This window comes from Lethenteron reissneri, chromosome 55, assembly GCF_015708825.2.
Source record: "Lethenteron reissneri isolate LAM-NWPU_2019-01 chromosome 55, ASM1570882v1, whole genome shotgun sequence".
In the NCBI taxonomy this organism is placed as follows: domain Eukaryota; kingdom Metazoa; phylum Chordata; class Hyperoartia; order Petromyzontiformes; family Petromyzontidae; genus Lethenteron; species Lethenteron reissneri.
In genome coordinates, this window is record NC_083833.1 from 7,975,745 (window position 1) to 7,990,250 (window position 14,506).

Here is a 14,506-nt window from a genome sequence, read left to right on the forward strand (position 1 = left end):
ATGAAGGCCTCTCCCCCCCCCCCCCCCAAATCATCTACCTATCGCCTGCACACGAGCTGCTTTCATCACTCCAGCTCTCTATGGATGTAATCTCGGACACGTTCCGTTCCTTGGCTTCCACTCCCTTATTAATCTTGACCATCGTCCCATCATCCCTGACCCAAGTCCACTTTTATTTTGCTTGTTCTCTCACACGCACGTCCTTGTGTCTGTCTCTCGGTGTAATTCCAAGCGTACATTTCCCCGGAGATGATCACGGCAGCAAAAATACCGCACGTCCTCGCTTCACTTGAAACACACGGTCGACATTCAGGCTTGTGAAAGCGGCATGCGTGATTGGGGTAAAAACATCCCGATGTAGCAAACCCTCCAGAAAAGAAGACTTTAGACTGGGTTGCACTTTCCTGGCAAGCCATTGGGGATTCTACCAATTTACGTTGATCGTCAACTATCCGGCGGCTTCGGAGGGGGAGGTAACAGATTTTCTAAAATGCAGGATAATCGCTAATCATCATTATATAAAATAGCTTATTGTTGCACATTCTTGTATGACATGTTTTCAGGTGTTATATACATTTTTTAGTGTTTTAAATGTGTTTACTATATGAAATTGGCATGAATATATATACAAATAGATGCAAATAAATATCCTTACTTTAAAAAGTTACTGTATTTACTGGACCGTACTTACCACTCCAATCTCAAAGACTGCATCATGGAGTGATGTGTAGACACGTGCAGTGTTTTCATCGTTTAAGTTGTATGTAGCGTATAATGCACCATATATTTTTGACACTGAAATCAAGCGTAGCTGCTTTTCTTGTGCACGCTACGTGATGCCGATCGCCGGACTAGTGAGAGCCTTTGGAACGGTTTTGCCGGTTTCGCCGAATCGGCCCGGGACCGCCGGATAATGTCGAAAGCCGCCGGATAATCGCGCGGTGCCGGATAATCGACGATCAACTGTAATGTCACGCTGCCGGTGACCAAACCTACCGGAATGCGCCGGATCTCATCTTATCTCGGGAGCTAAAAATCAGGATTGTGCCAGATGGCTTTTTTTGGGTGACGGGTGGACCCACCCTGTGTGTGAAGCACGTGTTGATAAGCTTCTGCACAGCTCCGTTACGAGCAGCAGAGGGCAGTGCAGCAAAAGCATTATTGTAGCCTGCCCCCCCCCCCTTCACTAACTCACTAACCAGCACGGTGTAGCAAGGTCAAGTAACCACCCCACCGCGAGACCCCTATTTCGTGGGGAGGCCCTCATTTGAAAGACGATTGACTAGGGCTGTAAATGATCACGAACGCGTATAACGTGTTATAATAAAACATAGTTCTTGGTAAGTTATTGAGCCTTTTTAAAAAAACGTCCAGCTGCCTTTTAGCGGAGCAGCAAACATGGAGAGGCGACGCTCCCCGCGTGAACTCTTGCGACCTGGCGTCTGGATTCTTGTTTTTCTGGATATTTTTTTGTCTTAAGATGTTTTCAATTTGGGTTCGGAGGTTTACGGCCTTTGTCAGGCGGGGCAGGGGGGGTGCAGGGAAGGGAGCGATGGGGCGAATTTTCTGGAGGTTTTTTGTGGTTGCGCCATTGCAGCTCAGTGATTGATGGGTTCGCGGTTTGTAACCCCCCACCCCCCCCCATTCTAGATTTGAAGTTTTCGTGACTGCAAGGATTCATACTCTTTGGTTTTTTCGGTAAAGTCACGTAGATAAAATTTCTTTATAAATAAAATCACGACGTTTCGGGCGCAACACAAGCATCCGTCTTCAGGTGGGGACAACATAGTGAAAGCACAACCGCTTAGATGTTGGACGTTCCGCTCCCCGTGCCGGCAGCTTCTTCGGGAGATAAATTTGGACATCGCTGCGAACAGCCGCTCGGGTACGCAACCCAGCAAGCGCGCAGCAGAAGAGCTATGAAGCGGATGTGGCGAAGAGGGGGGGGGGGAGATAGAGGGAGAGAGAGATCGTTCAGAGGCCTCGATGCACAGTAGCAGCACAGCAAGAGCTAGAGATTTACAAAAAAAATCTGAAGACAGAGAGAGAGAAAAATATGTTTTCAGTAAATCGTGAGCACGTGGGCTCTGGCATCACGTGCTGACCTCACTTGTTTAACGGATCCTGTTGTGATTCTGTTGTGGTTTTGCGGGTTCTTGGCTCTTGAGAAGTTGCGCAATGCGACGTTCATCCAAGGCGGCGGGCAGCGAAAAGTCCCTTTGTGTTCGTTCATACTGGCGGTCAGATGGGTTTGTTAGCCAAGGCGTGTTGTTGACGACGTGTTGTGGCCTAACTCGCCGCAGGGGCAAGAGACACACAAGTCGGTGTGATGCGTGAGTGTGCGCAGACGGCAGGACACAACGCAACTACTGTTCACTTCCACGTTATTGCTCCTCCCAGAGTTGAATCCCCGTTGCGCTATCGGTCGTGAGACGGGTGAATCCATCACAGAGCAGTGCGACCCTCCTTTGTTCGAGAATGGCCCACGGAAGGGGATATCACAGAACTACGTCTGAGATCCCTTCAAGTGACCTCTGCACTCCACAGCGCCGGGGAAGCAACACTCTCCCATCCATCCTACCAGAGGGAGTAATATATTAATATTGCGTGACAGTAACGAAGATATTTGTAATTTACATCGAGAATTTAGCCAAATTAAGCGCAGGCACCAAATCGTTATGCGATAATTATTTGAACCGGTCCTGGGCCTCCCCTAGGTCGACTCAGCCTCAAATGAGTACCTCGTGTGGTGTGTAGTAAACATCGCCACTAGGGAGACAAAGGCGGTCGGGCGTGGTGCTGGCCACCCACCCCCTCGTGTGCTGTGCCGGCCTTCATAGGTGCTACTCGCTAACAGTACTTCTGTTATGGCTGTATGGGGGATCTTTGTCTTGGCACTTTGCAGGAGCAGAGAGACTGGGCTGAGGAGGGTGAAAAGAGGGTGACGTTTCCGCTGGTGAGGGTGAGGGAGGTGAGGGTGAGGATGCACGGTAAGAGAGGAAGAGAGGGCAGCTGGAGGGGAGCTCCAGAGCGCCGCAGGGTGAAACCCGCGACAGCGAAGATCGTTCACTGCGACGGCGACGTCTAAGAGGGCAGTGCTCTCGATTGAAGTGTGGCGATTTGACGGTGGCCTGCACAGAGAGGGGGTGAGGGGGGTGTCTCATGGTGCTCCGATAATTGTTATTATCGCAGCACCGTGAGAGGTGATGGCTGAGAACTTACCGCTGAGTGGCAGTCTTAAGGAGGGAACACGCCTGCCAGGCTGACACTGCCCTGACATTGGAGCGGTGACATCATCTCGTGTGTGGGAGCTAAGATTGATCGTGGGAGATTGTGACAGCTTCAATAGAGAGATCGCCTTCATCCAGCAGCGGATAAGATCATAGCCCGATGACGGTGATGATGGTGAAGATGATCTGTTGGTACCATTGCCTTGACTCGTGCACGTGCCCTTTGGACGCGGAGGCAGACAATGTCACCAACTACCTGTGCGCGGTCCCCCTTGCGGAGCTGGGCCTGGGCATGGAGCTCCACTGTGGGGCCACGGTGGGCGTCGGCGCGGAGCTGCGAGATGAGACCGCGATTCTCGATCGGGCTGCGGAGCTCACCGACGGCTTCTCCCTGCAGGCGCTGAAGGTGCCGTCTTGTTTTCACTTCCTCTTCCGGAGAGGTTCACTCTAATTTCTTTTGGTGGTCTTCGCCAAATTTTATCCCGATTTGTGCTCTCGGAGTCATTTAACCCTTTCCCATTCCGATGACGTGCGGACGTGTACGTCATCAGTTTTCCCTCCGATGCCGTTCCGATGACGTACGTGACCTGATACGTACCAAGGCTCCCACAAGGCCATGCGGGAGGGCGTGCGGCACAGTTGTGACGCCAGCTATCGTAGAGAGTGCGGTGGTCGTGTCGCTGCAGTTCTCTGCGGGTGAGTGCAATGTCTTTAACAGCAACGGCGCTGCTACTACGCCTATCTAAATAAAATTAACGCTGAACCGTTCGCGCGTTCCGAGATTCAGCGGTGAACGGGACACCCACCGTGCAACTTGGAGTCGTCTCGGAACAGGAAAGGGTTAGTGGGCATTATCTGGTAATATAAAATTATGATAATTGTTTTTTTACCCTTCTATCTGGCAATAAAACTGACACCTTTTTTACAAGGAGTCATGTTTGCATTGACCACAATACCTGCGGTCGGAATGCAAACAAAAAACACAACTCCGATAATGTATGCACTGTCCTTGAAGTTGATTGGTCCACACCCGAGACAGCTTTCCTTAGAGCCTAGTCTCACATGGTGTTAGAACAGATGAAGCCAAAAGGCGCACAACTCAAAGACAATGCACCATCAGAGTATTAGAGCTCGGGGTAAGCATCTACACCATTGGAACCTCATTTGCCAGTAAACTGGCAAATGAGGTTCCAATGGTGGAATATAAAATTAGTTTAGCATTTTTTTGGTGATTTTCTTACCGTTCCTATACTTTGCACTCCTATCGTGTTTTTGTATTGTTTGTTGTAACTTTCTTACCCGCCCCTACTGAACATCTGGGAATTCATTTAAGGGCTGAGTTGACACAGGAGAGATCCGGGACTTGTTTAAGATACCACGTGTATCTGCACCGATGCGAGCCGTAGCCGGGAATCGAACCCACGTGCACCAGGGATGGTTGGGCAAACCAACACACCAACACCACGGCTCCCCACGCAACAACAGCCACCATTCATCACCATAACGCGGCGGTGATGTCAACCGCGGTGCTTGTGCCAGACTTCGGCTGTCAGTCCATCATCAATCTCCCCCCACCGCCCATCGCCCCTCCTAGCGTCGCGTATCCAACGCCAGCTCACTTTTCTCAACAGTCAATGCGACACCTGCTGTATATTTGGAGTTTGCGTATTTTGTGTGCGCTTGAATGGTTGTCATTGCTTAACCCTTGGAATGCATAGCCCCCGATACTAGAAGGCAGCAGCTACAATCCTTTGGGGTGCCACAGTGGCTAGGAGATGTTAACTACCTCGCCTGGTATACAGGACGTGGGTTTGATGCCTGCTCTATATTTGGAGTTTGCGTATTTTGTGTGCGCTTGAATGGTTGTCATTGCTTAACCCTGGTGATGCATAGCCCCCGATACAAGAAGGCAGCAGCTACAATCCTTTGGGGTGCCACGTTGGCTCGGAGATGTTAACTACCTCGCCTGGTGAACAGGTCGTGGGTTCGATGCCTGCTCTATATTTGGAGTTTGCATGTCTCTCTCTCTCCCCGTAGTCATGTGGATGTTTTTTCTCCGGGTCTTCCGGTGTTTACATCCACATTTAGAAACCGTGCATTGAGGTTTATTTAGATTTTGCTGCTTGCACAAGATAAGCCACTTTGTTGAGCTATGATTTGTGTCCAGGTTGCTTCTGGAAAACGAGTTAAAACCTCCGTGGGCTCTGCCTGGTAGGATGGGGATGGTTTCGTGTTGTATTTGTCTGTGTTTGGGTCATTTGTTTACCGTTCTTGTACTTGGCACTGCTATCGTATTTTTGTATTGTTTGGTGTTGTAACGTCTGTCAAAAAGAGCGTATTAGCTCATCGGATTCCTCCTGCAGTATAAATTAGTGACCTCCAGTCCTTGCAGCAGAGGGAGAGCAGCACTTTTCCAGCGTGCCCTACTGCAGAGATTAATATTTTGCGCGTGACTGTCAAACCGGTATTTTAGAAATGAGCCAAACTCATCGGAGAGCCAAATTTGACGTGATAGGTTATTATTTGTTTACATTCCAGACTGAGGCCATCAACTCACTGCTCATTAGTACCCAGTGTAAAATCACAGGCGGCTGCGGCTTCAACCGAAAACCCGGATTGGAACCCAGGCTCGCAGCGGTGCTGGCTCCAAGTGTAAAATCAGAGGCAGCTGCGGCTTCAACCGAAAACCCGGATTGGAACCCAGGCTCGCGGCAGTGCTGGCTCCAAGTGTAAAATCAGAGGCAGCTGCGGCTTCAACCGAAAACCCGGATTGGAACCCAGGCTCGCGGCAGTGCTGGCTCCCAATGTAAAATCACAGGCGGCTGCGGCTTCAACCGAAAACCCGGATTGGAACCCAGGCTCGCGGCAGTGCTAGCTCCCAGTGTAAAATCACAGGCGGTTGCGGCTTCAACCGAAAACCCGGATTCGAACCCAGGCTCGCAGCAGTGCTGGCTCCAAGTGTAAAATCACAGGCGGCTGCAGCTTCAACCGAAAACCCGGATTGGAACCCAGGCTCGCAGCAGTGCTGGCTCCAAGTGTAAAATCACAGGCGGCTGCGGCTTCAACCGAAAACCCGGATTGGAACCCATGCTTGCAGCGGTGCTGGCTCCAAGTGTAAAATCACAGGCGGCTGCAGCTTGAGCCGAAAACCCGGATTGGAACCCAGGCTCGCGGCAGTGCTAGCTCCCAGTGTAAAATCACAGGCGGTTGCGGCTTCAACCGAAAACCCGGATTCGAACCCAGGCTCGCAGCAGTGCTGGCTCCAAGTGTAAAATCACAGGCGGCTGCAGCTTCAACCGAAAACCCGGATTGGAACCCAGGCTCGCAGCGGTGCTGGCTCGGCGCGCTGACCTCCGAGCCACCTCCGCTTCGGGATAACAATTCGGCTGACGCGGAACATGCGGGCGATTTTGCGGTAATGGGATGGACCCAGGCATATTACGAGCGGGAAATGAAATTAAAACGGAGCGACAAACCTGCTGCGCAAAGATCGTGTCGAGATGATGAAGCGCAAATGATGCTCCCGCGTTAAACCCCGTGGTGATTGAGCAGACCCTCCCCCGGGTGGCTCGGAGGTCAGAGCCGCTGAGCTGGCACCGTTGAGGCCTTGGGTTGCAATCCGGGCTTCGGCCATCCGTGATTAAAGCCGGCTTCTCAAACGCAGCGAGTTGATTGCCCCATACCGGTGTGTTTCTTGGGCGGTATTCACGTAGGAAGTGTAAATATATTATATTCTTAGGTTTTTTCGGTAAAGTCACGTAGGTAAAAAATTAAAATTAATAAAAGTAAAATAAAATAAAAATCACGACGTTTCGGAGGCAACACAAGCTTCCGTCTTCAGGTGGAACCGTCACAGCCACGACAGCTGTATGCTTGTATACTTGATACAGCTGTCGTGGCTGTGACGGTTCCACCTTAAGACGGAAGCTTGTGTTGCCTCTGAGACGTCGTGATTTTAATTATATTTTACTTTTATTAATTTTAATTTTTTACCTACGTGACTTTACCGAAAAAACCTAAGAATATGAATCCTTGCAGTCACGAAAGCTTCAAATCTAGAATGTAAATATATTAATAGTTTTAACACGAGGGCTTTCACGATGAATATTATCCAATAGTCGAGATTTGTTTTGGTTTAGGTCGTGGAATTGGCACATTTTGTTTACGTGACAAACCTTACGAATTAGCTGTGTTGGGTGATGGCAGGTTTAACGACATTTATATCCACGCGATCTAACCCAAAAAACATCTTATGGATATATTCATCATCATCATCACGATCAGACATTGTTCATCCACTGAATTTTTTTTTTACTTTTTCTTTCACGATGTGTAAGGCCCACTGAGCTATCATAGCTCTTTTTTAGAAGCGACCTGGCTCTCAAAAATGATAGCTCAACGAAGTGGCGGCTGATATCATCATCGCGTGGACATTTATAGCAGCCAAATACTCTAAGCGCGTGATGTCGATTTTTAAATGTGGAGGGAAAAACCGGAGGATCCGTAGAAAAATCCACGCAACCACGGTGAGAGAGAGACACACAAACTCCAAATATACAGCAGCAGGCGTCAGGGTCAGGATCGAACCCACGACCTCCTGCATACCAGGCGAGGTAGTTAACATCTCTTAGCCACCGTGATGAGAGAGAGAGACTCCGCAAACTCCAAATATACAGCAAGCGTCAGGGTCAGGATCGAACCCACGACCTGTATACCAGGCGAGGTAGTTAACATCTCCTAGCCACTGCTGGATGAAGGCCTCCCCATGCTCTCACTTTGCGTTCCATTGCTGCCGCTACCGTCCATCTCACTCCTGCACATGGAGCTAATCTCGTCGCCCCACCTCCGCGGTTGTCATCCTCTTGGACGTGCTCTCTCATTCGCCTGCCATTCCATCGCCAGTCTCGCCCATCATCCCGTCTCGCGAATACCATTTACTTTTATCGGCAATATTACGTCTTAGGTTCGTCGTCGTTCCCTTATCATGCGTTCCTTACAATATATACTTTAATTGGAAACTATATAATCGCATTCGGAGTGATTTTCACAGTGCTTGGCCGAGCACATGCTTTGGGCGTGGACGTCATTGCCCCATTTGGGGCTAGCGGGGACGACGCAGCGGGTCTCCGGAGGGAGCCCGGCTAGCGCTGGGTAGCCCGGGATTGGCCCGTCTAGCCCGCGCCTCCGCACCACAACTATGCGCGTTGTTATTTTTAAGCGGAGGAGCTAAGCACGCCACCGCCGCCACCGCCGCCGCCACCTGCCGCAACTAAAGCCGGTCCGAAATGACGACGGGCAAAACGGACGAACAGGGCAGCCCTCGTCATTTACCGACGAGCTGCTCGCCGGATGAGCTGCGTACACCGCTCGCAATTACGCGCCAAAAGCGTGGACGTCGGGCAACAATGCTGGGGGGCGAGGGTGGCGGGGGAAGAGGCAGGGGGGGGGGGGCCGGGGGAGCGGCCGCCACTGTTTTATTGGCGTCCGCGCCAGCCCACGGCGTCGCGAGCGCGCTGTTTTCACAGCTGTTCGCAAGAGGCCGAAATAAGAACGGGAGGTGCCAGGGGAGGGATTGGGATGGAGCGCCCAGGGGATGGCGCTTGGAGAGTGCCGGAGACGCCTCTCTAATCGGGGTGCAGCCACTTGGCATCGTGGGTTGTCCGCACCTTCCCAAGTGTTTCGATTTGAGATGCGGCTGAGAAATGTTCGCCCCCGTACGTTTTGGGACAACAGTGATGGGCGTGTTCGAGTGTTGCGTCTCCTTCCTTCTACACGGCCACGTAGATCGGAGAATCAGAATTCAGATTTATCGATGCCGGAGGAATCCGATGAGCTGTAAAGCCCTTTTATCACAGGTGTCCAGTCGTTGCCGGTTGCGCTGCATGAACAGAACCTTTAAGTTCACAATCAAGCACGTGTCAGTTATCTGGCAGTTACGTAGATTTAATATAATTACAGCGCAGTCGAACTCCGCTTATCCGTGACAACGTTGGGCGGAGGGGCGGGGTGGTGTGAATTTCTCGGATCCCGTCTGTAATCTACCCCCTAACCGCAGGGAACAATTCGCTGAGTGGGACAGCCCCAACTTTCACGGTGTCGCTGCACCCCTTAATAGAGATCTGTTGGCTCCAGCGACCTCCGTTCGCTCTCGTAGAGATCTGTGAGCATTCGTAACGTGACCGGTCACTGCGCGTCTGTAATCGAGCCAATAGCCACTGGGAATAATTGTTTGGAAGGCCACTTCCAAATTCCACAGCGTGGCCGTGCCCCCTGCTCTGCCTGCCAGCCTTCGTTAGTTCTAGCCCCTGTCTCCCTCCCTGCTTGCCCGTCTGTCCGTCTGCCCGTCTGTCCGTCTGTCCGTCCCTGCGCCCCCTTTCCTCACAGGTGCTCTACCAGCTGTGGGTCGGGCAGAGTTCGGAATTCCTGCGCCGCCTCGTGCTGGCGCTGTACGCGGCCCCGCGCGGCCACGAGCAAGGTGGGGGGGGGGGGGTCACAGGGCGGAGGTCACGGCAGTGGGGGCGTGAGGTTGTGTTAGTGGCGGTGGCGGTGGGAGGAGTTGGGATTGAAGTTGGGGTCAGGGAGCGCCCGCTGTGTTTTTCTCGGCCGGGTTGTATTGCGAGAGGGCAGTGCAGCGAAAGCAATCGTTGCGATGTGCTACGCTACCAACCGGCACTGACCAGCGTGCTGACGTGTCGTCATTTAACGCCCACGAAACCCACGTCCAGCAGTGGATTGTTGAACTGTAATCATTCTACGCTCCCATCGCGAACCCTCTCTGATCCTCCCTGTTGAACTGTAATCATTCTACGCTCCCATCGCGAACCCTCTCTGATCCTCCCCCTGCGTGTCGTTCGCGCCCCACCTCCGCCATGCCCTCTTTGTCTCCCCCCCCCCCCCTTCTTGACCCTGCTAGGCCCACGCAACCGCCCCTCGACCCCGGAGCACGCTTTCGTCTCGGCCGCGTCCCCGCGCGTCTCCGACAGTCTCCGCCGGCTGGACCGCAGCTTCGAGCTGCACCGCGTCGGGTGCGGGGGGCGGGCGGCGGAAGGCGGCGAGCGGCCACGCTCGGCGGCGGAGCTGGCGACGGGGGGCCCCGGCGACCCCAGGGGGTCCGGCGGGGGGCCGCGCTCGGAGCTTTGGAGGCTGCACGCGGCCGTGCGGAGTCTCCAGCTGCACCTGAAGATGGCGCTGCAGGAGTGAGTTTGGCGTTCGAACGGTCGCTCGGATCTCGTCGCAAGTCGCGGGCTAAGTCGTGGACCTTTAATCGGTGTGTCCCCCGCGTGTCGGTCGCGGTGGGTAAGTCGCCGAGAGCAACGCAAATTTTTATGCCTGAGGCTTCCTTCGTCTTGACGAGAGTTATCGTGACCTCCCCCGTTGCACGGAGACAGATGGACAGCTGGCTGGCGACCCTTGCATTAATTTGGGTGATTTTCTAGAGGGTAAGCATACGAGAGCAACCCAACTTCTTTACACCTGAAGCTTCCTTCGTCTTGGGTTCATCTTGACCAGAGTTATCGTGACCTCCCCCGTTACGCACATGGACAGAGCTCGCGCACGATTTCAGGCTCGGCTGTAAAACCGGAACGCCGGAAGCATCCGGAGCGCTGTTCTAAGAATTATTTTGGCATGCCACATCCGTCTCGCTCTATTTTGTCCTCACCGTACCGTATATTTTTATAAACCTGTTCACAGATGGCTGGCAATATATGATATAGTGATATAGGATTATTATGGAAAGGCATTACTGTGTACACTAAACTAAACTCTTATTTTACCAGGTAAGGCTCCACTGAGCTGTATAGCACTTTTTCAGAAGCGACCTGGCCACAAATGATAGCTCAACGAAGTGGCTTAGAATGTAGAAATTTACAGCGGCCAAATACTCTAAGCGCGTGACGTTGATTCTAAATTTGGAGGGAAAAAACGGAGGACGCCGGAGAAAGATCCACGCGCCCACGGGGAGAGAGAAATGCAAACTCCAAATATACAGCAGCAGGCGTCAGGGTCGGGATCGAACCCACGACGTCCATGTCCACCAGGCGAGGTAGTTAACATCTCCTAGCCACCGTGGCGCCCCCGCTACCCTAGCGGGTCGTGTCCTACACCGACACTCGCTCCTCCCAAGCCGGCCGAGCAACATTCCGGAAAGTGTCGAGTGAAAGATTAAACCACCTGAGTAAAACGTCTTAAGTAGGAAAACGTCGTTCGTAACATCGCGCAGATAACGGTGATGTCGTAGCGTTGTCACTGCCCCACCCACCGCCCCCACAGCTCCCTCTCTCTGGAGGACGAGCTGGAACGTCTCTTGGAGCCGGGCCTCGACGCCTCCACCGCCGCCGCCAACGGAAGCAGCGGCGGCGTTGGCGACTCAGAGGCGGAGACGGCGGCGGCGGTCGAGGCGGCGGCCGAGCTGCTGAGTTTGCTCGGGCCGAGGATGGAGGCCGCCAGGGCCTGCTGGGACGAGACCGTCACCCGCTCCAGGGCCCTGCGGCGCCGCGGCGATCGCGACGGCGCGGCCGGTAAGAGCGGAGCGAGAGGCGGAGCGTTCGTCGCGCGGCGGTCAAACCCGCCGTGTTTTTTATTGTCCTTTTCGCGCACTCGGTCCTGACTGTGCTGTAACGTGTCGAATCACGAGACGAAGGAATAATTCGGGAACAAGTCGGTTGAAGTGGATATCGCACAACTACATCCGAGACCCCACCCGGCCTGGCACAGACAACGATATCCGTCGCATGACATTCAAACTGCAGCTGGAAATTAGCCGAATTTTAAGATTGTGGTTATTTTGTGAGACATTCAACTCACTACACTTGAGTACCCAGCTTTAAACACGGGAGGCTGAAACCTGGGGCACCACGGTGGCGGGATGTTATCTGCCTCGCCTGGTATGGAGGAGGTGGTTAGTTCAATCGTAACCCCGATGCCTCTATGTTTGCAGTTTGAATATTTTCCCCGTGGTCGCGTGGACTTTTCTCCAGGCCCTCCGGTTTTTCCATCCACGTTTAGAATCAACGTGCATTCCAAGTATTCAGCTGCTGTGAATTTCCATGTGGTAAGCTATAATTTGTGGCCAGGCCACTTCTGAAAGAGCTATGTAGCTCAGTGGCCCTTACCTGGTAAAATAAAACATCAGTTTAATAGTTTAGTTTATTGAGAACCAGAGGTGTGGACTCGAGTCATGTGACTTGGACTCGAGTCAGACTCGAGTCATGAATTTGATGACTTCAGACTCGACTTGGACTTGCATAACAATGACTTTGTCCCACCTCTGTTGAGAACCCAGTTGAATCGGAGGTGGCTGAAACCTGGAGTCCAACCTAAGATCTGCAGCAGTGCCAAGCTCAGCACCGTGACTGACCTCTGAGCGATCCGGCCACTGCGTTGAGTAGAACTTTTTAAATTTCACAGAATTCCACCGCCTGTGGGATTTGACAGCGTCTATATGTGAGATGCATCACAAGATAAAGGGAGGGAGAAAAATACCACGGGGCAGAGATTTATCCCTGGGCAACGAACGCCCTTGCTGCTGCCTGATGAGTGTTCATCATCAGCCGTGGTCTGTCCGCTGCTGGATAAAGGCCTCCTCAACCAAGATACCGCCACCCAATGGTGGTGCCGACTCGGCACTCCGACCTCTGACCCCTGAGCCATCTCACTGTACGAATCGTTGTTAGTCGATGAATCGATGCATCATCATCATCATCATCGCGCACCCAACTGGGTACTGCGAACACTCGCAAGGCAAGGGCCGTTCGCTATTCGCGTCGTCGCTCGGTGCCAGCGCTCTCCACCCGCGTCACGTTGCCCCTCCCCCCCCTCCCGTTCCGCCGTGTCGCGCGCAGCCGACGTGCCGGGCAGAGCGGAACCAACACGCAGCGTCGACGAGGATCGGCCTGCGTTGGTGATCATCGACGATCGCGACCCCATCCCGGAGGAGCAGGTACTTGCGCAGTACATAACAAAGATCCCTCCCCTATAGTCTTAATGGACCGTTGGGGCGAGCGCTGTGAAGGCCGGAACGGCACACGATGGGGTGGGTGGCCAGGACAACGCCCGGCCGGCTTTGTCTTCCTAGTGGTACTCATTTGAGGCTAAATCGACCTCGGAGGGGACCCAGGACCCGTTCAGACATTATTCCCCGGTGTTGGTCGTGAGCGGGAATCCAACACGGGTCACCGGGTTCATACCGCAGCACGCTCACCACTGCACGACCCCTTCACAGTACATACACCCACACACCCACACACCCACACACCCACACACCCACACAGGACACACACCCACACACCCACACACCCACACACCCACACACTCACACACCCACACATCCACACACCCACACACCCACACACCCACACACCCACACCCCCACACCCCCACACACCTACACACCCACACACTCACACACCCACACACCCACACACCCACACACCCACACACCCACACAGGACACACGTACTCGCGTGGTGACCACGTACTCGCGTGGTGACCACGTACTCGCTCGCACAACGGGGTTACCGCTTTATCCATAATGGAAGAACCGTGTCATGGTGATAACGCGTTGTGTGCTGATGCCGTTTCTGTCGCTGATACTGCCGTTGCTGCTGCCACTGTTGATGCCACTCCTGCTGTTGCTGCTGTTGCTACTGCTGTTGCAGCCACTGTTGCTGCTACTGCTGATGTTGCTGCTGCTATTGTTGATGTTGCTGCTGCTACTGCTGCCGTTGCTGATGTTGCTACTGCTGATGTTGCTACTGCTGTTGTTGCTGCTGCTTGCTACTGCTAATGTTGCTGATGCTGCTGCTGCTACTGCCACTGTTGATGCCGCCACTGCTGCTGTTGCTGCTTGCTGCTGATTTTACTACTGCTGCAACTGCTGTTGCTGCTGCCACTGTTGATGCCGCTGCTGTTGCTGCTGATGTTGCTGCTGCCACTGCTGCTGCCGTTAATATTACCGCTGCTGACGTCATCCCTAACGGTAATAACGTCGACCCACGATGCCGCCGCCGCCGCCGCTCCCCCCGCAGGAGTTCGAGTCCTTCGCGGGGGACCCCGAGGACGGCCCCCCGCCGCCGGGGAGCGACGACCCCCGTGGCGAGCGGCGATCGCCGGACCCCGAGGAGCGGGAGCGCCTGCGGCGTCGGCTCGAGGAGGCGCGGCGGGAGCGCGAGGAGGCGCGCCGCATGCTGGACGAGCTGAAGAGCGTCCTGGGGGTGCGCACGTCGCTGGAGCAGCGCGCCGTCTTGAGGAGCGCCCTCTTCCCCGCGGCAGGTGAC

The 14,506-nt window shown here is 53.6% G+C and overlaps 1 protein-coding gene across 1 annotated transcript in view; it reads left to right on the forward strand.

The window, feature by feature from the left end:
• VEZT (vezatin, adherens junctions transmembrane protein) overlaps positions 1–14,506 on the forward strand; it is a 48,551-nt gene that overhangs the window by 30,627 nt on the left and 3,418 nt on the right. Inside the window, exons 7-12 of the mRNA XM_061574399.1 lie at positions 3,446–3,636; positions 9,615–9,705; positions 10,144–10,426; positions 11,502–11,749; positions 13,073–13,170; positions 14,258–14,501. Coding sequence (XP_061430383.1) covers positions 3,446–3,636; positions 9,615–9,705; positions 10,144–10,426; positions 11,502–11,749; positions 13,073–13,170; positions 14,258–14,501 — 1,155 coding nt within the window. The remainder of the gene's footprint in view (positions 1–3,445; positions 3,637–9,614; positions 9,706–10,143; positions 10,427–11,501; positions 11,750–13,072; positions 13,171–14,257; positions 14,502–14,506) is intronic.